General features: G+C 31.1%; 4 protein-coding genes across 6 annotated transcripts; 1 reads left to right on the top strand and 3 right to left on the bottom strand.

The window, feature by feature from the left end:
- Positions 1-1,158: 1,158 nt before the first annotated feature.
- LOC124535516 lies at positions 1,159-3,380 on the bottom strand. The gene has a single exon (XM_047111728.1). The coding sequence runs from the start codon at positions 3,111-3,113 to the stop codon at positions 1,584-1,586; it is 1,530 nt and encodes a 509-aa protein (XP_046967684.1). The 5' UTR covers positions 3,114-3,380; the 3' UTR covers positions 1,159-1,583.
- A 2,520-nt stretch (positions 3,381-5,900) lies between these two features.
- On the top strand, positions 5,901-13,543 carry LOC124535859 (YLP motif-containing protein 1-like). 2 transcript variants are annotated; one of them, XM_047112249.1, is made up of 9 exons: positions 5,901-6,260; positions 6,414-7,986; positions 9,093-9,953; positions 10,039-10,187; positions 10,284-10,472; positions 11,039-11,260; positions 11,524-11,578; positions 11,731-11,840; positions 12,286-13,543. In XM_047112249.1, the coding sequence occupies exons 1-9, from the start codon at positions 6,084-6,086 to the stop codon at positions 12,442-12,444; spliced, it is 3,495 nt and encodes a 1,164-aa protein (XP_046968205.1). In that variant the 5' UTR covers positions 5,901-6,083; the 3' UTR covers positions 12,445-13,543. The 2 variants fall into 2 exon arrangements, with proteins under 2 accessions (XP_046968205.1, XP_046968206.1); XM_047112250.1 differs by lacking the exon at positions 11,524-11,578.
- A 58-nt stretch (positions 13,544-13,601) lies between these two features.
- On the bottom strand, positions 13,602-15,734 carry LOC124535898. Its single transcript, XM_047112300.1, has 4 exons — positions 15,631-15,734; positions 14,546-14,641; positions 14,179-14,185; positions 13,602-14,093 (listed from the first exon to the last, which is right to left on the bottom strand). Exons 1-4 carry the CDS (start codon positions 15,687-15,689, stop codon positions 13,602-13,604), a joined length of 654 nt encoding a protein of 217 aa, XP_046968256.1. The 5' UTR covers positions 15,690-15,734.
- A 139-nt stretch (positions 15,735-15,873) lies between these two features.
- LOC124535860 lies at positions 15,874-22,999 on the bottom strand. Of its 2 annotated transcripts, XM_047112251.1 has the most exons (7): positions 22,845-22,999; positions 18,167-18,272; positions 17,882-18,077; positions 17,579-17,769; positions 17,056-17,139; positions 16,678-16,928; positions 15,874-16,592 (listed from the first exon to the last, which is right to left on the bottom strand). In XM_047112251.1, the coding sequence occupies exons 2-7, from the start codon at positions 18,266-18,268 to the stop codon at positions 16,466-16,468; spliced, it is 951 nt and encodes a 316-aa protein (XP_046968207.1). In that variant the 5' UTR covers positions 18,269-18,272; positions 22,845-22,999; the 3' UTR covers positions 15,874-16,465. The 2 variants fall into 2 exon arrangements, with proteins under 2 accessions (XP_046968207.1, XP_046968208.1); XM_047112252.1 differs by lacking the exon at positions 17,056-17,139.
- Positions 23,000-23,557: the final 558 nt, after the last annotated feature.

Here is a 23,557-nt window from a genome sequence, read left to right as displayed (position 1 = left end):
ATGCCAATTCTACGTCTAAATATGCTTTAAGTAAATAAGATCATATAACATTAAATTAGTAATACAAAATATGTATCCATATTCAGCTCTTAGAAGTAATTTATATTATTAAATATCAAACGATACCTTATTTTTTCACTTGACATTTATTCCACAAAATTGCTAAAATTATTTTATGTAAAAAAAAAGAAGAAAAAACAACAGCTGGACATTTAAAAAATATTCATAGGTATTTTTATTTCAAATAAATAAAAAACATTTTTAGAGTTAAGTATTTATCATAGACATCGTTAAGTTGATCGTTCAACTCATTTGATCAAGAAAACACGAAATAAAAATTAACTAAAGTATAAACTAGGTATCTAATCTAATGAGCCGTAAGGAGTCTAAATCGTAGTAAACATATATTTTTTAATAATAGTAGAGAACTACACTGATTAAGAACTAAATACAGAAAATAATCTACTTGAAAATGTTCAATGTTACCATAAGACATAATTAATATTCATACAAAGATGTATTAATTGCTATCGAATGTTACTTATAAATCATTTTAAATTTCTATTTTGAAAACTTAATAAAATTTTGTATTTTTTTATTCTTATATACGACATGTAGCAAAATTATTTGAAAAATTTGACATAAGGGAAGATAATATTTGACAATATATATTAACTCTTGTCAATTTTAATAATTGACTTATGTATTATTAAATAAATTTAAACAAGGTTAAGTGATGATGAGTGTCATTGTAGGTTATTTTTATCATTTTCCTGAAAAGAATTGTTGAATTCCATAAATATTGACCTTTTTTCTGTATTAAATGTATTGTGATGACTTAGTTTAGTTAAGTAAATTTTAGTGTCGGTAATAGATTATAAAAAAAAAAATATTTTCGTATGGCAATAAAACTCTTGTTTTTGTTTGTATTCTTATTTTAATCTATATAAAATCTAAATCAATTTTATTGCATTAGTATGAATACTATACCGTTATCATCAAAGATCAGATATTCTTGCCAGAAAAAAAAAACTGAGGTGAAATAAGGATTTTTATAGATGAGATAGTGTTAAATTGTTTTAACTGCTGGTTATTCTGCCAGGGTAACTGAAGTACTGTAACTTCAAATATAAGAGAACCATTACAATAACACTTAAAATTCCTAGACAATATTATATTTATAAAAATTGTAATGGAAGGTTAAGAAAATACAACAAATTTTCACTAATTTTATAAATAATATGAACACTATTTAATAAATGCAATAATAAGCATACCCAATTCTTTTCTTCATAGTATATTATATTTTGGCTTTTAACCTATTGGATCTTATAATAAAACATTTTTAAAATTATCAACCTTTTAAACAAATGTGTATTGTTATAACTATAACAAATATTTGGATGAAATATATTGATATTCCATTGATATAAAGGCAAAATGTTATCCTATTATATTCTATCTCTATAATTAATGTTTTTTCAAGTCAACTATTATATTTGTTATGACAAAATTACATTAGGTCATTTTTTTTAAATAGTTATCATAGGTTTGTCCAGGTTTATTTAAGCAAAACAAAAACTTCAATAAAGTACATATAAACTTCTTAAGTCTGTCTCATTTACAATTTGTAATAATACCTGTAAGTCTTCTAAACTTGATATATATTTAGGAGCACCTAAAAACTCCACAGATTTTTCTTCTAATTCTATGCTATATTTTAAATTTTTAGGACATGTCACAGATTTTAGACATATACCATCAACCACTTTTTTAAATACAACATGTGTAATATCTTCTAATTTAGATGTTGGAAATAGATTTAAATCATTTTCCGAGCTTTCTTTCAAAGGGCTCTCATTAGTGCTTTGGTCATTAATTATAGCTTGTTCAATATCAGTGTTTGTTTGGTTTTCATCGATTATCGTTTTATTTTGGTCAGCGATATTACTACTTTCTTCTGGTAGCGCTTCTACTTCAGGAATATCGGGTTCACTTTTTTGAGATGTATCGCATGGTAAGTGTTCTTCTATTCCTTTTTGTAACGCCTCATCTAATATTGATGGGCTATGAGGATTTTCAATTTCATTTATTGGGGTAACTTCAGCCTTCTCACTTTCAGTGCTAGTACTAAATTGTGCAACATCTTCTATTAATTTATTAACATCAGTAGTATCAACTTCCATAGGTAATGGTTCTTCTACTGCTTTGTTTTCTTCCGTTTCCTTGTTATCAAGGGCAGGCTGGCTACCAAGAAGCATTGCTTCTACATCACTTGATTCCAAGTTATCTTTAAATTCTATATTACTACTTTGGTCTTTTGTTTCTGTACTATTTACAGGAGGATTGTTATCGTTAAGTATGTCCATAATGGACGGAAAATCATCCACTTTATTTTCTGCAGATTCCGATTTACTAAATTTATCATCTGGTTTCTCACTATACATTAGATCTTCTAGTTCAGCCGCTATACGATCATATACTTTATCATCAGTTGGCTCTTCATTTTTAGGAAAATAATCTATACACCATTCCTTTGAAGGAAATATACTTTTATCTACTTTAGGTAACAGTTCCATTAAGGAAAAATCACACTTAACATCATAATTATTGTTGCATGATGGATCATTAAATATGATAGCATATTGTTTATTGCAATTATTATTTATTTGTTTTTGGGTTAAGTTTTTCTCCCTTACAATATCTGTTTTATTGGAGCCATTATTTTCTTTGAGTACATTATTTACTTGACGAGGTGTAACCGTTGACATTTCATTATTTTTCTGTTTCTTGGAATTAGAATTAACTAAATCTTTAACGGGATGTTGATTATAAGCCGTTCTTCGTAGGAGTACCATGCCATTTTCGTTGTTTTTTAACCTAGCATTTGAGTTTGGTACCGCTGTTTCTGTAGACTTCTGGGTTTTTGGTGAAGAACTACTTTCATACTGAATTTTAACTTTAGTAAACTTTCCCAATATTTTAGCAAAATCCATTCGCGTCACCACCACTGAACAGTCACGGCATTTCCCTTCTTTATATAAGCGTTCTATACTCCTAGGCATTTTTATAGCCTTACCTCTCTTATTTTCTCGGCCTTTGTATGCAATCATGTCGATTTTTTAACACAATATTTAAAAATAAAATGAGTTTTAATTTGCGGGAATACAAAACGTAACTATCCACATTTCCCGCGCAGATGATATCACCTATAGTATATGGTAATTCTTTTTTCTGATAATCTTACTAATAAAGTAAGAACATTACACATTTAAAAAAAGAATTAAATGTATAATTGAATATGTCTTTTAATAATAAAATTAACGTAAATAGACAAATCGTCACACAACAGTCACTTCCATATCACGCAAAAATGGCGTCTTAATAGTGTTGTATTGTGATGATAAAGTTGGATATTATCGATAACATTTCGACATGTTGCGTCGTAACTATAGATTCACACACAAAATAATTTATATATATTTTTTTTTACGATTTTTATATATATTTATCTCACAATTTAGTATTGTTAATATTGTATACATATATACTTTACAACATTGTCGATTTTTCAGTCTTTAGAATATTATAATTTCATGTAAAGTCATAAACAAAATAAAAAACACACTGATAATTTTCAAGTTACATTTTTTTTAGTTATAACCTTTGAAATATTATACTTATAAAATCTATTTGTAAGAGCACACCGAAATTTTTTTTTGAATGTTATTAATTTCTTAGTAAAGTAACATAACAATTATCTTAAAAATTATACTATAAATGGCAAATTGTATCGTTATGTTACATTTATTTTAATTATTGAATTACGTATTAATTTTAATACTATTGGATGTCCAAATTCCAAATAGTTTTGTGTCTATGTTAAAGTAACAAAGGACGATACGGTGTAAATATCAAATGTTTTACTTCTGAATCTTTTATCAATGTTAGATAGTTCTGAATTTTACTGTAGAAAAAATTAACTCAACCTGAAATTCGCTATATAGTTATATGTGTATACTACATATTATACTACTTACTATTATATATGTATGTATGTGTGTATAACTTTTGACAAGTGTTTCGTTGGCATGTAAAGGGTAAGGTGTGTACAATTTATATTGAATGTATAAATACAAGAGCAATAAATATTCTTCTCTGAGTGTATACTTAAATTCATTGTTTTTATACGATAATCTTTGTATAAAAACAATGTATTCAATATTGTTAGAATTTTATTAATACAAGTGGCACGAACGTCGTATCATTTTACGCAGGAACGTAATTCCATTTTTTTAGGCAATAAATAAACATAAAATCAGCAAATCCATCTTTAGTAGCGAATAATAGAATGGAGGAGTAATAATGGATGTTTGAATGCATATAGATACATATGCATATACAAAGTATACTTATCCTTTTCTTAATTAAAACCTATGGCCTCTTACAAAGAATGTTTTATTATTAATTATCTAATAAGCACAATAACGTTTAAGCTCATTTTCTTATTAGTGATTTCACAAAAAATACTACTACTTAACAAAATTACTGTTAAAATTAACGTAAAAAACGTAAATCATAATTTTATATAAAATATATAAGGTACTTACTTCATTTCATAATTGTATGAATTATTTAATGTGTTCAGATCTGAAATGATTCTAAGACAATTGCATTTATATATTTTGTGGTTTGAAGGAAAAAGGTTAATTTAGAGGAATATTAATGTTCTGTATCCCAAAATCGAAGTTGTTGATTTATAAATAAGGTTAACTACAAGAAAACGAAAATTCCTTATTTTCATACATTACAATGTATGCATGATTATAGTTAAAAATTTTTTGTTCCAATCAATACAGTATCTTCGAAGTAAAGCAACATTTAAATTAATTTTAAGATTTTACATACGAATTTCTTATATAAAAATTGATCGTATATTTGTGAGAAAACAGAAGATATTTTTCTTACTCATATAATATATCATATTACTTGTATATAAGTAAATAGGCGCATAGGTATATGCGGATTATATGAATATTTGACATATTCAACTTTGACTACAGAAGCTTTAATAATTGTTGTCGTCCAAGAAACTAAAACTATGCTTAATATTGCAATTTTATGTAGGATAAATATACGGAATAAGTAAGTAACTTTTTTTTGTACTGTAATTGAAAAAAACATAGTACAATATTTTATAAACCAAAAGATACTAATAAGAGTTTTGATAGCCTTGTATAAACAGTAAATAAAGAATATACAATAGTCCTCTTGTTATTAAAACAATCAAAAAAGAAAAAAAAATAAAGTTGTATGATATTATTTTTATTTACTTGACTATATTGCGACTTACTGCTGTCATCAAATCGTAGTATATTTATTGTACCCTATCGGCACAACTAAAAGCCTTTTTAACTAAGAATTGAATACGAAATTCATACTTTTCATGTCGACAATCTAAATATATGGTGGTTGGAACTGCGATGCGTAACGTTCATATAATAATATGATATGCCAAAACCTTGTCAGGAAAACTGCATTTTCTGGTACCAATTTAAGAATGGTAGTTTAGTAGTTTTTTCAGTTACTTATCATAATGAAAACGTCCCCACATTTATTAGCATTACACTCTCCTCCGAGTACTTTTTAATCATAAATTTACGAGGCAAATTTTAATATGTACTATTCAGTTAATTAAAATAATTATAATCGGCTTTATAGTCAAGGAAGGCTATCTACTAATGTATCTGTTACTATTTTATTTTAGGAATAGTCCTTTTTTATTAATGCCATTTTTACTATGGTATTTAAATTTATCAATTGGCAAAGTTAATCTAATCTGCTATTATCGATACCTTTCATTTTTGTACATCACTACGTCACAAGCCGCATTGTCGATAATCGTTAATCTATGCGCAGCGTTCACGTTTATCAAAATGGCGGCCGAGTGTTGTTAAAAAATCTATATTTGTAACATTATTGACAACTGCTCATTAATAGTTTTAATAACACTTCTGAATGTTTGAACTTATAGATATATTTAATGATTATATATAATTACGTATATATTATTGATCTAAATCATGGCGTGGTCAATGCCGACTACAGGTCAATGGAATCCTAACATTGGTATGACGCCAGATATGAATATGGGAACATATACGGCTGAACAATGGGCTCTAATGCAACAACAAAATTGGCATCAGTGGGCTCAATGGCAACAACAGTATGCTCAATGGCAAAGTCAGTATGGAGATAAGGTACAAAGCTATTTACGTAAAATTAATTTAAATCACACATTTCACTATTTCATATTAAAATTACAAAATAATGATTTCATATGAGATATATATGATATATTTTATATGTAATATGAGAAATATAATATTTCAAAATGAGAATTATTATTACAGTATGCCCAGCAAATGCAAGCATTCCAAGCTATGGCTGGTGCCCCACCTGTCCCACCACCCTCTGCCCCTCCACCAGCACCGCCACCGCCGGACAAGCCACCTCCACCGCCACATGAGAATGATCAACCATTATATGGAAATATTCAGAAACAGGATACTACCGTTCCACCTCCAGTACAATCCCACAACAGTGCGCAAGCTGGCTACAACAATACTATCACCACAACAGGTAACAATCTAAATTGGTCCTATGCAGCAAATGTCAAACCTGATACACTACAGTCTCAGTCAGTCAACTCAGAAGCTCTCAAAAAGCTTGCAGAGGAGGAGAAATTGTTTGATATTCAATTTAAGAAATGGGAAGAGGAAATTGAAAAATGGCGAAAAGAGAATGTTAATCACCCTGATAAACAAGCATATAAAGAATATGAACAAAAGTTTGAAGCTTGCCGTGTGCAGCTGTTAGAGCGTCGCCAACAAATGAAGTTGAAAAGGGCTCGCCTTATGGGTGGTGCATCCCAAGTGACAAATACTACAAGCCCAGGTAATATATCAACTGCTATTCCTCCTCCATTGCAGAATACAAATGTAACAAATTATGCCCAAAATGTGCATCCAAATAAACAAAATCAAAATAATATTCCTGCACATAATCACACAATTCAGAATATACCCCAATATCAGCAGTTTAATAATAATCAACAGGGTTACAATAGGAATAATAACAAAAATGTAGATCCACAAGATAGGTATGAATCCTATCAACCTATGAATGAAGAATATAAATCTTCTCAATCTGGCAGTCAAAACTTTTTACCAACAAATCAATCCAAGGGAATACCAGGACTGGACTTAGTACCAGAATTTGATAGAACTACAAGTAAACAGCAGGATGTAATTGATATAACAGAAGAGAATTCTGAAAACAAACACATGCAGCAAAAGCAAAATCCGAGACAGCCTGATTATTCAACAATTTCAAAGGGTATTAATAACATTCTTGGAGATGAGAAAATTATGAATATCCTGTCTATGGTAACAAATCAAATAAGTTCTGGAAACAGTAATGTCACACAAAATGCACCTGGACTTTATAGACAAGATGAAAAAAGTAACTATAACAGCAACTATCACAATAATGATTATGGTCCGAGGCCAGATATGCCATATAAGCAACAAAACCTTAATGCCTATTCCAATAACCCAGAACAGGCCAATTCCAATTATTCTGAACCTCCATTTCAGAGATTTGAGGAAAATTATGCCAGAGATGATTTTAGACAGAATGATGCACCAAAAGAACAATACTATGATGGACATAATAAAAATATGGCCCCAAGGAGCGTTCCACCACCATTGAGACCTAATATCGCTCCACCTAGACCATTATTGTCTAATTTGCCATCTCAGCAAAATTCAAATGATTATTCTCATGGTGGATTTGAAAGAAGGGATATACATGACAACATTAATAAACCTTTGATACAACCAGCTAAACCTAAATGGATAGATGAACCACTGTTTACTCCATCTATCATAGTTGACTATGAGCACAAATGTCTAAGATTGAAAGGTAATTAAAAATAATGATACTGATTGCTAAGATTGCATTTAAAATCTGTTAAATAGGATATCCTTATATGATTTTTCAATTTAAAATGACTAAAGCTATAAATATAAATTTTGATCCATTGCATATTCTTTCAAATCAAACTAGCAAGTTGTGTGTGTTTATTCATCCTATTTATAACACCATATTAATAAAGAGAATCAAAATAATATAATCTAAACATTTGATAAATGTTATGGTTCCTTTCTTGGAATTAAAAAAAATATATTAAATACTGCTACAATATAATACAAAATTGCTATCAGTGATCATGCCAGTCCATGTAAAATCAATTTAATCATTACTTGGTAACAATATTGTACAAAAACCTATAAAAATATTTTAAAAATTTTAATGCCTAATCATAAATTTTAGTTTCAAATCAAAAATCATAATTATAGATCAATATATGATAAAATGTTTGTTGGGGTTCATCAGATTGAAATTAATTTGCCTTTGGTTTGGAAATTACTGTACCATTAGGTATTTGAAGTTTCCCATAGTATATAAAATTAATTTCTGACTTGAATTCCAATAAGCAATTTTTTTTTTGATAAAAACAAAATTTATGACAGCAAGAATAGATATGTGCCCACATTTATTAGTATATATTTTACAATTACATAAAACCATTATTAGATTAGTCATTTCTCATAATTATTTTATAGTTTAGGATAATTCTCACTGAACTTGCATTAGTATAGAATGTTCATACTGTATTTTGTTTTTAACAGACATATAGACATAAATATCTGCTTTCATATGCACATTAAAGCTTCATTTTGTAAAGAAGGCAAATAGTTTACTATCATTATGGAGTTCCCTCAACAGGGACATTCGCCTGTGTGATTAACAGTTGAGATTTTAGTAGTTTTAAACTGAATGAGAAAATCTGAGTATACCAGTGTGAGCTTGTAATGTTACAATTTGGTGTTATACTCACAATTCGATCTTAGATTGTTCCATTACAGTCAAATGCTCCCAGTGAGGGACTGCTCTTAGGTAGGGTAGGCCAAAATTAAAAAGAAAATGTTTACATTTTAAATCATATATGATATTTTTCTTTTTAGCTCGAGGATTTATTGAACCTGTCCATATGTTTGATTACAATCACAAATCAAAAGATGGTGAGAGTAGCAGTAAAAAAGATTTTGAAAAGGAAATTGATGATTTATTTTCAAGAAAACCCCGCAGGCCAGATGACGATTGGAATAATTCTGTAAAGCATAATGATAGAAGACCTCTAAGGGATGACCACAGGGAGCGGTCTAAACTACCAATTAGAGACGATCACGATATCTTCAATAGAAGGTCGGATAATCCCTACGAAGAACGTAGACGTGATGATCGTGATCGCTTTTTACGTGAAGACTATGAACGGAGAGACAGAATACCAGAATATGAACGATCAAGAGATCCTGGCAGGGAAAGAGATTATGGAAGAGATAGGGATTTCGGACGAGATAGAGATTTCGGAAGGGAAAGAGATTTAGGTAGAGAAAGAGACTCGCTGAGGGAGAAAGATCCACTTAGAGAAAGAGATTTGGGTAGAGATAGAGATTTCGGTAGAGATAGAGATTTAGGTAGAGATAGGGATTTAGGTCGAGAAAGAGAACGAGATAGGAATATAGGTAAAGAAAGAGATTTTGGGCGAGATAGGGATCTAGGCAGAGAAAGAGATTCTGGTAGATACAGGGACTTTAGAAAAGACGACTCTCGAAATCGTAGCCGAAGTCGGGAAAGGGACAGCCGAAAAAGAGAACATAGCAAGGATTCAATTGATAGTTCAGGATCAAAAAAACTTAGAGAGTTGAAAGAAATGTCTGCAGCTACCCAATCTGGTAAACCGCAGCACATAGTAATGATTGATGATATATTAGAACCACCTGGCCGTGACATGAGACCGGATAAGATTGTTATTATACTTAGAGGTAAGAAAATAGTTTAATTATAAATATCCGGAATGGTATAATGTAGATTATTTAAAAAATTTCTAATAAAATCCATTGAATTTAGGTCCACCGGGTAGTGGAAAATCATATTTAGCGAAACTTATAAGAGACAAAGAAGCAGAACATGGAGGTACAGTTAGGATCATGTCGATAGATGACTATTTTATGCAGGAAGGTGAAATAGAGGAAAAAGATCCAACCACCGGAAAAATTGTAAGTTGTTAAATTCATTGCATTTCATGTACTTCAGTGAGAATTAGCAAACCACATGTAGGCTACTAAATACTAATATATCTTATTTTCTATAAGGTGAAAAAACCATCCCTCAAATATGAGTATGATGAAAAATCCGAAGAAGTTTATCTCAACTCATTGAAAAGAGCTTTCAAGAGAAGCTTAACAGATGGTTACTTTACATTTTTAATATATGACTCCGTAAACGAACAATTAAAGAGCTACGCCGATATATGGAATTTTTCACGGCAAAATGGTTTCCAGGTACAATATTTATTGTTAATCATACTAGTTAATTATACATGCTATTTATGTGTTATTATATATTAGTATTTGTAAACAAATTAAGGATTTAGACATCTGCTATGACACGCGCTCTCTGTTCATTAAAAAAATAAATGAATTTATTTGTACAGCCCAGTTGTAATTAGTGTACTGTAATGTAGTGTAATGTAGTGTTAATGTTACTCCTAAAATAAATTAATTCAATGAAATGTTTTAATCTAAAGAAATATAAATATTTATGTTAATTTTTGTTTAGTTGGTTAATGCTTTAATATTTATTTTCTAATTATTAATTAATAATATTTCTTGATTATTTAATAGTTTAGTCGAATTGTTATATGTATTCGTTTTCACTTAAAATATTTTATAAAATGTGTATTGTAATGTTATAAGTGCATGCCGAGACTACCTGTAATTAGTAGAACATTTTCCTTGATTCAAGTTCTTATAATGTATGTATTCAATGTGTTATTGTATCTACTGTTGGTTGTCCTAAGTAAATAAATAAACTAAATATTACAGGCTATTTACTGTTATTTTCTCAGGTCTACATTTGTACAATGGATATTGACCCGCAAACATGCTTCAAACGGAACATCCATGGCAGGTCGCTAGAGGAAATAGAAACGATCGTTGCAAAGTTCTTCCCGACTCCCGCGCACCACATACACTTAGACGCGACCACTTTGCTCCAGAGCGCTTCCATAACCGATGTGCAAATGGAAGACGCCGACGACGTTACAATGGAAGACGCACAAGACACTGAGGTGAGATTCCGCTAATGAGATGCAGCCTTCCTTCACGGCAGCGGACCTACACTTCGATAACATATATTTTATCCAACATATGACAACATTCATGTTCAAAGGACAAGTACAGAATCGTTTCGATAATGTTTATGTATCTAATTGTTTCAATTATCCTCTACTTATCGTTTTTTTTTTTCCCGTTTATTTTATTTTTATCAGGTTAGGGTTAATGAATTTTATTTCAGCTTTGTAACTAAAGACATAAGTGCTGTCCGTCACAGGTCGAAAGTAGCTTTACTTCGAAGTGGGAGAAAGTGGACGACGCCGCGCAACTAGGTAGGTTATGGGTTATATTAGCCTATTTTCATTTTTATATCGTATGTTCTTATACTTTGGTTTACTCTATCAATTTAGTTATTGTCTCAAATTATCGGGCTGCAGTGAAATCGATATTATTTTGTATTGATGAAATAAATGTGTTGTTTCAGCTCGCCTCGACGGCACCAGTAAGCCGCTTCGATCATCCCAGCTCTCAATGGAAGACTACCTACAGCTAGACGAATGGAAGCCTAATACAGCTAAACCTGGAAAGAAAACTGTAAGTATACTCTACTTTTACGTCACTTCAGACACTTTACGTGGTAAAATTCGTTTCGGATTTTTAATGTAAACCGTTACGCGGTTAATTTATTTTTTCGAAACAAAAAAGCAGCCATTTTCCCTTTGGAAATGTGGTGTACCATTCGGTTACGAAACATTTTGTGGGTTTGCACAATTTGCTATACGCCAAATTACTTTTACTACAGTATTTATTGTATTGTTAGTCGCAGGGTGACTAAAATATCGTTTGAATACTATTTTCACAAACAGTATTATATTATTCGTTTGTGAGTATAAAAAAATCTCTACTTTCTCATTAAAGATGATCACATTGTTTTCGGTTTCATCTATAAAAGATAAGGTTTTTTTCAATTATTTGTTCTCCGACGGTAAGTTTGGAATTACGTTTATAGTGGGGTTTCATCATGTTGTAATTAAAACAGGTACGGTGGGCTGACATAGAAGAGAGAAGGCAGCAAGAGAAGATGAGAGCCATCGGATTTGTAGTAGGGCAGACCGACTGGAATCGAATGACGGACCCGACCATGGGCTCCAGTGCGCTAACGCAGACAAAATATATAGAACGAGTTAAACGATATTAGAAAAGAGGGGTTTCAATAAGTAACTCGTGTTACGTGCGAAAGCTTTTGCAGATAGATAAATAATTCTGGACGTAATATTATCTCTTAAAAATAGCAGCTAATTTAGGAAAAGCAATACAGAATTAAATATCTTCTGTTTCTCAGTTGTTCGGATAGTTTTGAATGAATGAAAGCTATCCTAGCATAGAAAATATGAGATATATTTGACTTCCAGATTTAAAAGTATAGTTAAAAGGTGGTTTAAGTAAATGACTTTCGCATTGAATACTTATTAAGTTTAAACGGTGTTAAAGTTAAGTCGAAATGAGACGACGGCATAAACGTTTAGCAAACAACGTTAATAGTATAATACTTTAATATGGTAAATTTTACTTTTTTTGGCACCAATTTCAAAAAACGCCAGGTCTTGATAATTGAGGGAAATGGGGATTCGGTGAAAACAATTCGAATATTTATTATAAAATGTTTGTTGAAGGTCTCGACTTATCATTTCAGACTTGAATTCACATAAGAATTTATAAATTATAACCTCAAAAATTAAGTAATGGATGTATGAACCGATAAAGTATTGTACTGCTACAATGTATCCTTTGTAAATATACTCGAATATTTTGAGTAAAAACAATTATAGTTGGTGTTTTTTTCATTTTATCCAGGTATTAAAATATATTACAAATCACAATCTTAAATGTTATTGAACTCTCTCTCTCTTTCCCCCATTACCTTACATGCTGTCAACCTTAAATTTAACTTCCATAGTAGGAAGAAAAGATTTTACGACTTGGAAATTGCGTAAGTGAATAAATGAAAATCAAATACCATTGCAAGTAATATTGTCAATGAATTCATATAAATTCTGACAATTTTTTCTTTCTCTGTATGGACAATCAATGAAGTATAAGTTTAAAAAAGTTATTTTGTGATATAAATGATTTAATAGCATTTCATAAGGGATGCGCACGAGTTAACAAAATATGTGAATATTTTTTTCTAGAGTCGTAAGTTTCCTTGTTAATGTTCACTCATTAAATTAGAAAATGCCTGAATGTTTTGAAATATTGTAATTGGTATTTCTTAATAAAGGACCTTATGATTTTTATTTATATTTTATTATAATTTTAGCCAACCAATGAATACAATATATTTTAGCGAAATTATTAATGGATTCGAAAATCGGGCGTTTCATTTTCCGCGGCGCTGATATAGCCTGAAGACGTTGAGTGTTGATTACCAAATCTGTTGAAAACTTTACGATTTTCTTGATACTTTTCACGCGTGTCATGTTGTTTCCACGATCCGTGTTCGGTAGTGGGGATTTTCATTAAGTGTTTTTCTTTATTATCATTTGATGCTTCGGCTGCACCGTGATTGAATGTGTCCTTGTTTTCTTGTTCCGTTTCAAGTTCGCCGGTTTTATCGATTTTACTGTGGGATATTTTGGCGATGTGTTCGTCGCCTTCTCTTCCACCGGTCATTATCATTACTTGCGAAGTACTCATAGCGGTCATATGGTCCTTCAAACATTGTTGCAGAATATGCAGGAAAAATAGAAATGCCAGAAGTGTCAGAGCTGACATAGCTGCATTGTTTTTATGACCTCCGCTTATGAATTGGCTAGAAAATTTAATAAGATTATTTATTTCAAAATTTAAAAAATCAATCTTTTTTTATATAATAATTGCATATTTCTGGCATCAACAGGTACAAAGATTACCAGGTACTTTATTTGGATACGCGCGTTCTTAACTTAGAAATTTATATAATTTTATAATGAGGTTGCGCGAAAAAAAAAATTGATGAATGAGACATTACTCAATACAAGATTATATTAAACATATATAAACGTCGATTAATAATTATTGATATTAAGACATGAAAAAAAAATCATACTGATATAATCTGTGTTTATAATTGTGGAAAAAAGTATCTACGGAGTTTCTTGTCGGTTCTTCTCGCTAGAATCTACTTTCTAGAACTGGTAGTAGCTTTATAGTTAATCCAATAATTTAACATGGCGATTCAAAATTGATTTTATGAACCTACTTGAATAAATAACATGTCGATGTATCAGTGTTTAACTGTTATTTAATAACATACTTACTGTTTAAAGGGTGGATTTACGTGCACTTGTGATGGTGCTGGTTCATATGGATAATACAAAGATTGATCCTGCCCTGGGCCGGAATACTCTGCATATCTAACAAAATTTAATTACCGTACATTTGCCTTTTTTTAACACGACATTAAAAAGTGTAGTACGACACAACTTAGATGTAACATCAGCAAAATTCGTAAATCCGATCACATCCGAATCAAGTACGCTCTCCCAAATTATCAATATTTATTTCTTATGTGAATATGATCTTTACACAAACTTAATAACTTGTAATATCATATGACCTAATGTATTCTACGATAATCGGTTTTATTGAATTTGCTGGTGTTATATCTAAGTTGTGTCGTACTATAAATATAATTAAAAGAGGATTAATTAAATGCGACACACTTTTATGGATTCAGATAATAAATAATTTAATGTAGCAATATATTTGTTTTTATTGATTTAAGTTTATTAATATATAAACTACATACTTTTTTTACTATTTGCCTTTGAATATATAACTATATCGCAAACCATATTTTGTTATATCATAGTAAATTTAAAATGTAATAATTATAACTATACGATTTGACAGTTTTCAAAAGTATCACTTCAACATAATTATGTATACGTTTAAAATAATTATTCTCGGTGTTTTTAAGCGTCACATTAAACAAATAATTAACTACCCAGCTAATTGATTGGGCTAATTGTCAAGTAGACAATCTTAAAAGTAAATTTGTAGGCGTATCTGTTTTTGAAATGACACTATTCACGTGGTACTAACAAATTATAACAAAAAAAAAATACTATATTTGTGAAATATTCCACACCAATACAAATTTAAGTTTATTTTTATATTACTTCTGAACGAAATACATAGTATATTGTATTTTGGAAATCTCCAAAAATATGTTACATCGATACAGATAATCTGTAAAAAAATGTTACTTTTAATCAATTATATCTCTTTATGCCATTTGGTGTGAATAGGCTTAAAATATTGTCAAACATATTTTTTATTTTATTATTTCCAATTTGACAATTCGTTATAAAGCTATTGTATTAAAGTGGGCACTACTTACCTGTCTATAAATTGCTTTTGAGCCATTCCCAATTGGGAGAGGTAATTTTCCATCGTCATATCAGATGTCACACAGAACTGCGAATGTCAAGGCGTATGGCAGAGAGCGTCTTTCGAACACATTTTCATTACGCTCTAGTTCTTTTGCTGCGACTAATCTTTTGTACTTATGCATAACGGCATCATCACTTGATGATTTACCGCGAATTATCAAGTAGAGGGTGATAAGAATAAAAGATTTATATTTTATTTAAAAAGTTTTATTTTACAATCACAATCACACAAGGACGTCCTCAGTCACGCACGAACACAACAATATACACAAATATCAACTATCCGGTGATATTAATTAATTTATATCACTCAATACATCAGTCATTAATTACATGTAATTGGCGGAATTAAAAAACGAATTCGGTGCCAATTTATTCACAAAGCTCAAATCTATCTGTACGTCAGAACTGTTTAAATTTTGGATATATGAGAACACTACACATTTGCGGTTCGTTAAAAGGGTTTAAGCATTATCTTCTAAAATAAGTTAAATAAATAAAATAATTTAATTAAATAAAACCTTACTTTACGCGTTTAAACTGTGCGATGGGATGTATTACACCACTTGCCAATTTTTATGCAAAGCAAAATCAGAAATTTTACATATTCTACAAAATAAGCAAGTCTTAATTAATATTTTTCCATAAGACAGCCTTTCCTAAAAGCAAATCCTATTTTTACTACCTGCTTTTTACATAAACGATTCTCGTGTTTTTTTGGCCAATTGTAATTTGTTTTGGCGCTTTATCATGTAAAAATACATTTATTAGTGACTTAACATATTAAACTTCGTTACATTCAAGGTAAAGTTGGCGACAATCGATTCCGGAACGTCCGCGTCTTCCCGCCTCGTAAAACTGTTCAAATGTTCCACCAGACTGTCTTTCAAGGACAAAACTTGCGGCGTAACTAAAAAAAAAATAACACATGTTGTCATTTTATTTTTTTTATACATACATACATTTACATAACAGTTATTAAGTAGATAACTTACGTTCCAAGTTGGCAGAAGACACTCTTCGGTCCAATGTCAGCGGAACACTCGCTATTAGCATCGCATACATATTTTTGGAGACATTTATCATCATTCGTTCCGAAGGCTCTTACGTAGGTCTTCAACATGGCAATGCCGGCAATGGCGGCGTCACTAACTGAGTCTTTACGGCCAATTGATCTAGCAGCTAATGATCGGTGAGAGAAAGATGTCTTGAGAGCATCCAGGAGATTCATGACGACGTTGATAAACTGGAAAAAAATATACATAAATTATAAATAGAAGGGGTTGTTATGATAGATTTAAAGACTAATTGAATACTTTTAATAAATATTATGAATGGAGTTTTGAAAAGGGTAGGAAGGATAGCTCGCGTACCTCTCCAGCCTGCTTTGCCATGGAGGCGACTTGATCGGGATCTTTTGCACCGAGCATCGTCGACAGAACCACAGCCAATACACTCTGAAGCAAGCGAGAAGCGAAACCGTCTCCATAACCATAATTTACTATTTACAACTATACTATAGGAGTACCTCAGAGATTAATTTACTATAATTGATTTTCCTGGATCTTTTAATTATTCTGTGAGGTAGTCCTATATATATATATAACGTGAAGGATGGAGTTATTGTTGGTGACTAAAATCTAAATTGGAAAACCTAATCCGTACAGGTGAGGAATAAATCTTAAGTGCTTTACACTAGTGTCTGACATTACAAAAAAATATGCAATAAAATAAAATAAAATGCAAATATCTACATAATCGTTGTTAGTGGATAAGTATGATATATAATGTGGCTAATTTATAAAAAATATATTTTGTACAATAAATTGCTATATATACGATGTTTCAATTATATTTTCTTATCATGCGTTAAAAATTAATAGTGGTGGTTTGTACCTGCATAGGAGAATTGTTGTCACCTTTGTCGATACTTTCGCTGTTTCCGCCGGTCAGAATAGCGGTTAAAATTTTAAAACCCAAAGATAAGTAATTGGCCCATGGAGAAGGCGATACAGATTCAGTGTCCAAACTGTCGCTCTTATTGGGGCCCGTACTTCCAGGGTTGAAAATCATTTGCATTAACGAACCTAAGAAAGAATATAAACATTTATCATAACAAAACAGACGGATATCGGTCCAAAACTTTTTAACTGTATGTCATTTATATACGGATTAAAATACGTTGGTCTGTTTTCTTACTTAATATATTCGTCCATGAAAATCCATTTTCGGATAATGAATTGGTCTGAATGTCGTCTAGGTCGTCGAGTGCCACCTTCTTCAGCGCGTTAGATTTTTCAGCAAATTTACGCTCTTGAGCTATTTGCTCTCGGTTTGGTATCGGTAAAGAATTACTGTAGTATTGTGGATTTTGTGTTCGCACATTACTTGTGGACTAAAAATAAAAGAAACATTATTACATTTTATGTCTTCTAAAATAACTATTTTGATAATACGAGTAAAATAATAATTTAAAATTAAAACCTGTGATATGAGAGGTGCATGCTGCGGGTATGCCAGCGTGTGAAGAATTGCTGATGAACTTATAAGGGCTAAAAACACCCATCCTGTAATCTTCTGCTGCATTTTGCTGTAACAATAAAAATTTAGTTTAAGGAACACATTTTAATATACACTCGGCGATTAATACATATTCATGAAATGATATTTTATTTCTGCACTCTCAGTGGACATCAGATTAGAAAGTATTCTTATGAGTGAATAATGATTCGCTCGGATTGATTGCCTGTGTTTGGAGTCGCTTATAGAAAGTAGCCCCAGACGTCGGCTCGGAATATTTTTACGAGGATGTCGACTAATTAGAGGATGTTCATTAAAGTAATTATTGTGCTGGCGCCATTTGGCTACACGTTTTTAACTTTTTTATTATCAACATATTTTCAAAACGTTAGACAACTTTCTACAAGAAACGGTGTATCATGGCGTTATATTTATATTAGAGATGCGATGCGCGGTAAGATACGCTGTTTGATCACTTATCCGGTATGGAAGTGTGTTAGCGGTTTGACCGACAATCTCTATACAGGTGACCCGGTCTTTGCTAACTGTAGTTTGGTTGTCACCTCTCGCACCTGTCTTAATAAGGTGTTACTTGTATAAATTGAAGTTAATACGCTCACGACTATGTCAACACAATCTACTATTTTTGTTATTTATAATTAACACTGTTTATGTATATTATATATAGTATGTACTTTTACAGTTATAATTTGTATGTTATGAATATTTGTTTAGATAACTATATGTTACAATACACATTTAAGTGAATAGTCATTTCACATGTACTTAGTAATAATAATCACATTAAATATAGTTAAATGATTGGATATAGTGTACGATATATATTTCTGTATCGAAAAAAAATAGTATTCGAAGTTCCTGTTCGTTCCTTTCTTTAAAGGCTCGTGTTCATTTGTTTAAACTATTTCATGTATTAGCATAGTTCATAGATACATCATATTATAACTTATAAAACAAATCTATCGCGTCTCGATAGCAGGCACTGCGTCCACGAGATTCTCGTAGAGAAATTTTACTGCATCAATACAAGTCGCTTATGTATTATGTATGGTTTTGCAAATAGTTATTTAGCTATTGGTTACTTAGTTACGTGGTATTTTTTGAAATATAATAATATTTCTTTTGCTTGATTAGACTGTTTCTTGTAAGGGAAATTTCTCTGTTTGATTTATAAAGAGAAATGAGGAAATTACTTGGAAAATCCATGTAATTATTAAACACTAGTGAACTTGTCACTCACACAGAAGTGTGTGAGTGTGTGAGCGAAGTAAGAATATAAGAAAATTTTGTTTGAAACAACTTTTAGCAAATCATTAATCAATATAAGTTAAATGCGGTAATTAATTATCGTTATTTTGCTCAATTCTTCACTTATAATATATTTTCGTATTTGACTAAAATATGAATTTGTTTAAAAATTAAAAAAAAAACCACTACATTTTTTAATTTTATAACGTATCATTTAATGGCGTTGACATCGCGACCTAGTGACCCTGTGTAGCGCAGGCTAATGAACTTTGGTGCGTTCCGCGGGAAAGCCTCACTTTCAATTGAGACGGATGTTGACATCAATCGTGCATCTCTTTACCTTATTCCGTCGATTTTCCTTATTTTAATTATAAATAATTTTCCTTAAATTCGGCTTTATTGGCGCATTTAAAAAACAATATTTAATAAATAGAAAACCTTTATTTTTTTTTAACATAAATTTAATTTGATATAAAATATTAGCATTAGCATAAAATTATGTCTACTTGTATGTATATAAAATCTGTCAACTGATGGCAATGTAAGGTGCGGACGGAGCAGCGAACATGGCGATAGGTGAAAGCAACGCTAGCTGGTTGCGTGTGCTATGCAAGGTTAACGTTTTTCTAATTTCGGAGTGAGGGCTTGAGACCTGCTATCACGGCGCGACCAACTGGCTCCCTACTTTCATCGGAAATTCACCGTGGAAAAATAAAAGTTGTCTATTAACTTTAAAGATAGTTTTCTCGAACACACTTATTCTGATCTAGTACAGATCTATAAAGAAAATGAAAATGTTATATTAAGGTTTTTATTTTCAACGTTTTTGATTCCATTTTCGCCCATTCGCTGACCGGTTCGGCTTGCAATCCGCTTTCTAAAACCGCGCATAAGACTGCCACTGCGTGTTTCACACGCGGATGTGAGCACGAGCTGATTATTCAGCCGTGGACATATTGTATTAGTAACTGTACAGTTGAAAAGAAAAATAAATAACTAGTGTAATCGTCGAAGTATTCCGCATATGTAATAATTGTTAAAAGCGTAATTATTAAAAAAAAGAATTAACTTATTATTATTTATACGGTGAATTAATTCATCGTTAGTTCTAATTTTTTTTTTGTTTAAACTTGATTATAGATGTCTCGGAAAGTCTGAAATCAATGTTCCATAAACTCGATTAATTGCACGTGCATTTTATATTCCGTTACGGTGTTCTTTAAGTGGACCAAACGGTACACCGGCAGAAGTGCACTTCATATGTTCTAATCTCTAGTTAAACCTCGAAATAACTTGTATCCATTTGACGTTAACGTTCTTGGGAGTTAATACCGCTTATGTCTATAAAACTTGCGTGTTCTTGTTGGGAACTCAATAATTAATAAATACGTTTCCTTCTACAAACAAATGTTAACGCATGAATAGCATATTTTATGCTCTATTAATAATTTATATTTGTATATTTCCCTTTACTTCCCTGTTAATTGGGCGATTGTTCTTGTAATCAGATATGACATTTATTACTTAAATAACATCAAGAGAAATCTTGATATCGAAAAATAAAAGACATGGTTGTAATATAATGCATAATTATTTACGTGTTTAAACGATTTTGTAACTCAACGGCCGGTGAATGACTAGATTCCTCTCTCGTCGTCACAACTTTCACTTTAAAGTTTTTTGGATATGAAAGGAATGAATCGGAATGGTTTACGACCTGCGAGTCGGAGAACTTGTTTAGTAGAAGTACATTCGTATTGTTTGCTTTCTAAAAAATTCTTTTGAAAGTTTTGAACTATAATTTAAAACTTTTTGTTTTTTACTAAATATCATCATATAGCATTAACAACAAAGGGTTAAAATATATTGCTTGTGTTTTTGTATGTTATATATAAGCAAACTTTCATATTTGAAAAAGCAATTGTTGCATAATTTTAACGTAATTGTAATACGTAATTTCTGTTATTCTACACGAGAAACTACATGAGTGTCAATGGCACGCAAACTGTATTGACCATTCCGATCGGAGCAGCTTTCATCGCCACTTTCAACACTATCCGCAAACGTTTTAAGACTTTTAATTAGATACTTGAGTATCTCTATATAAAAATAAGCGTTTATTTATATAGCATATTGCGCATAAAAACTATGTTTTTTAAATTGCATATAAAAAATTAAACATTGACGGAGGTGAGTTCGTTATAGTATTTGATTCGCTCCATTTACAAATTGGAGCAATTAAAGAAACAAGCCGTTAAGATAAAACGCGGCTACCGGTCTAAAACGCGATCAACACACAATTCTTATGTGGTTTCTGTATGATTTTTTTTCAGTAACAACATTGTGGACTCATATTGTCAACAAATTTATGCCATGATGAATACTCTTTTGTTTTCATCGAGCACGTCTAATTCAGGGCTGAATAATTCAGAATGTATTTTAAGATTTTAGAAAGTGAAGGTTTTCATTTACATCTCTAAAGTATGCTTAAAGAGTAATAGCACGTATCCCCTTAAGTATTGTGAAATTCTCGTGACCTCCAAGCTATTGTTTCTTGTGCATTTTCAATAGATTTCCACCTATTCATCTCGTAAATGATGGCGTGTGAATTGAGCTGTGGCATACGCACATTATGTAATTTGCGAATGAATGCCATGGTGTGTGTGTGTTTTAAGAGAGCTTTCATAATGTCAAAAGAAGAGTTTTTCTTATTACGTTTTATGTTTTTGCGTACTTATTTAATTTTTTTTACAAGTTTTTTTTTAACTCCTACTTATTTTATAATATATTAAATTGTAAAGTTTTACTTTCTATTTTTTTGGAATATAACTAATTGAGAGATACTTTAAATTTTTCATTTTACATTTGGTGAAATGTTATTAATATTACATGTGAACAATAATTTCAAGAGTCAAAATATTGCTTATGTTATATGGTTTTCTTATATTTCTTAATTAATTTAAAACATACAATGGGACGGTTATGAAAAAAATCGTTTTCAACTTATATCCACACCACTAACGTATTAATTACGTATCTTGTTCCTCGTTCTGCATGCAAAAATACGAATACTTTCTCTTAAAAATAAAATTGTTATGCTATCGGTACTTTCACAAATATGGAAGGTGTTCACAAAATGTCAAATAATTTATAATCACAAGAATATTGAACGAATTTGAGTAAAATAGTGACTTGCTAGACACTCACTTAAGACACTAAAATCACTTGTGAAACCACCTTAGATAAGTGCGAGTATGATCTCGTGTATTCTAGGAGCGTCCACTCCGTAACCAGACACCCAGAAACTTTCACATGGTCTTCAAACACGGTATCACTCACTGCTGCAAATCATTAACTTCCAAAAATCTCTTACCTTATCTCGTTCCAAAGAGCAATCACTGAATCACTAAACACTGTCTATATCTTCCACGAGGTAGCTAATCGTCACCGGTGAAAGTGCGTCTTGCTTGTGCGAGAGTTTGACTTGCAATGAGTGGTGCGCCTTGAACTTCACATATATATAGGATGACCCAGATACAAAGGCAATAGCTAACTGTGCTAGCCCGTCCATCCGTCTGTGTGTCCAACCTGTTCATCCCGTTGCATGGAACTCGCGTTATCGGAGTCCTTGGCAAGGACATTCTGTTTGAGGTGGAAATTCTAACTCGGCTATGTCATGGGCGCCTGACGAGAAGAATATCATACATAACATTTAGTTTATTTATAATTTTTTTTTGTTACAGGTACTCCTCACTGTATAGTGCGTTGGTAAGATTGTAAAATAGTCCTTGATCCTTGGTTTCAGATTGAAATCATGCAAATAAAATATAAAGTATACAAATCGAAATATAAAAAATTATACATTGAAATTTGAAACATGTCAGCATTTAGGGTAACTTATATAATCACTTCTTAACACAGGTGTAAATAGACTTTTAGAAAATAGATGTCTAAGTATATCAAGCAACAGCCTCTGATCGTAACAGTCTTCACACGCTGTTTATTATTTTTTGTCATCTTCATAACATTTTCCAAAGTAGATCAGTGCATCTTTCTTGTGTGCATTAATTTATGTAAGTATAGTCT

Source organism: Vanessa cardui, chromosome 15 (genome assembly GCF_905220365.1).
Source record: "Vanessa cardui chromosome 15, ilVanCard2.1, whole genome shotgun sequence".
Taxonomy (NCBI): domain Eukaryota; kingdom Metazoa; phylum Arthropoda; class Insecta; order Lepidoptera; family Nymphalidae; genus Vanessa; species Vanessa cardui.
This window is presented reverse-complemented; position numbering and strand designations above follow the sequence as displayed.

Coding starts and splice junctions, on each gene's coding strand:
- LOC124535898 (XM_047112300.1), bottom strand. CDS start 15,689: ATGACGATGGAAAATTACCTCTCCCAATTGGGAATGGCTCAAAAGCAA. Junction 14,642..15,630: donor CAAAAGCAATTTATAGACAG/GTAAGTAGTGCC, acceptor AAATTTTGTTAG/ATATGCAGAGTATTCCGGCC.
- LOC124535859 (XM_047112249.1), top strand. CDS start 6,084: ATGGCGTGGTCAATGCCGACTACAGGTCAATGGAATCCTAACATTGGT. Junction 6,261..6,413: donor AAAGTCAGTATGGAGATAAG/GTACAAAGCTAT, acceptor TTATTATTACAG/TATGCCCAGCAAATGCAAGC. Junction 7,987..9,092: donor CAAATGTCTAAGATTGAAAG/GTAATTAAAAAT, acceptor TTTTCTTTTTAG/CTCGAGGATTTATTGAACCT.
- LOC124535516 (XM_047111728.1), bottom strand. CDS start 3,113: ATGATTGCATACAAAGGCCGAGAAAATAAGAGAGGTAAGGCTATAAAA.
- LOC124535860 (XM_047112251.1), bottom strand. CDS start 18,268: ATGCAGCAGAAGATTACAGGATGGGTGTTTTTAGCCCTTATAAGTTCA. Junction 18,078..18,166: donor ATGCACCTCTCATATCACAG/GTTTTAATTTTA, acceptor TTTTATTTTTAG/TCCACAAGTAATGTGCGAAC. Junction 16,593..16,677: donor GTCTTCTGCCAACTTGGAAC/GTAAGTTATCTA, acceptor TTTTTTTTTTAG/TTACGCCGCAAGTTTTGTCC.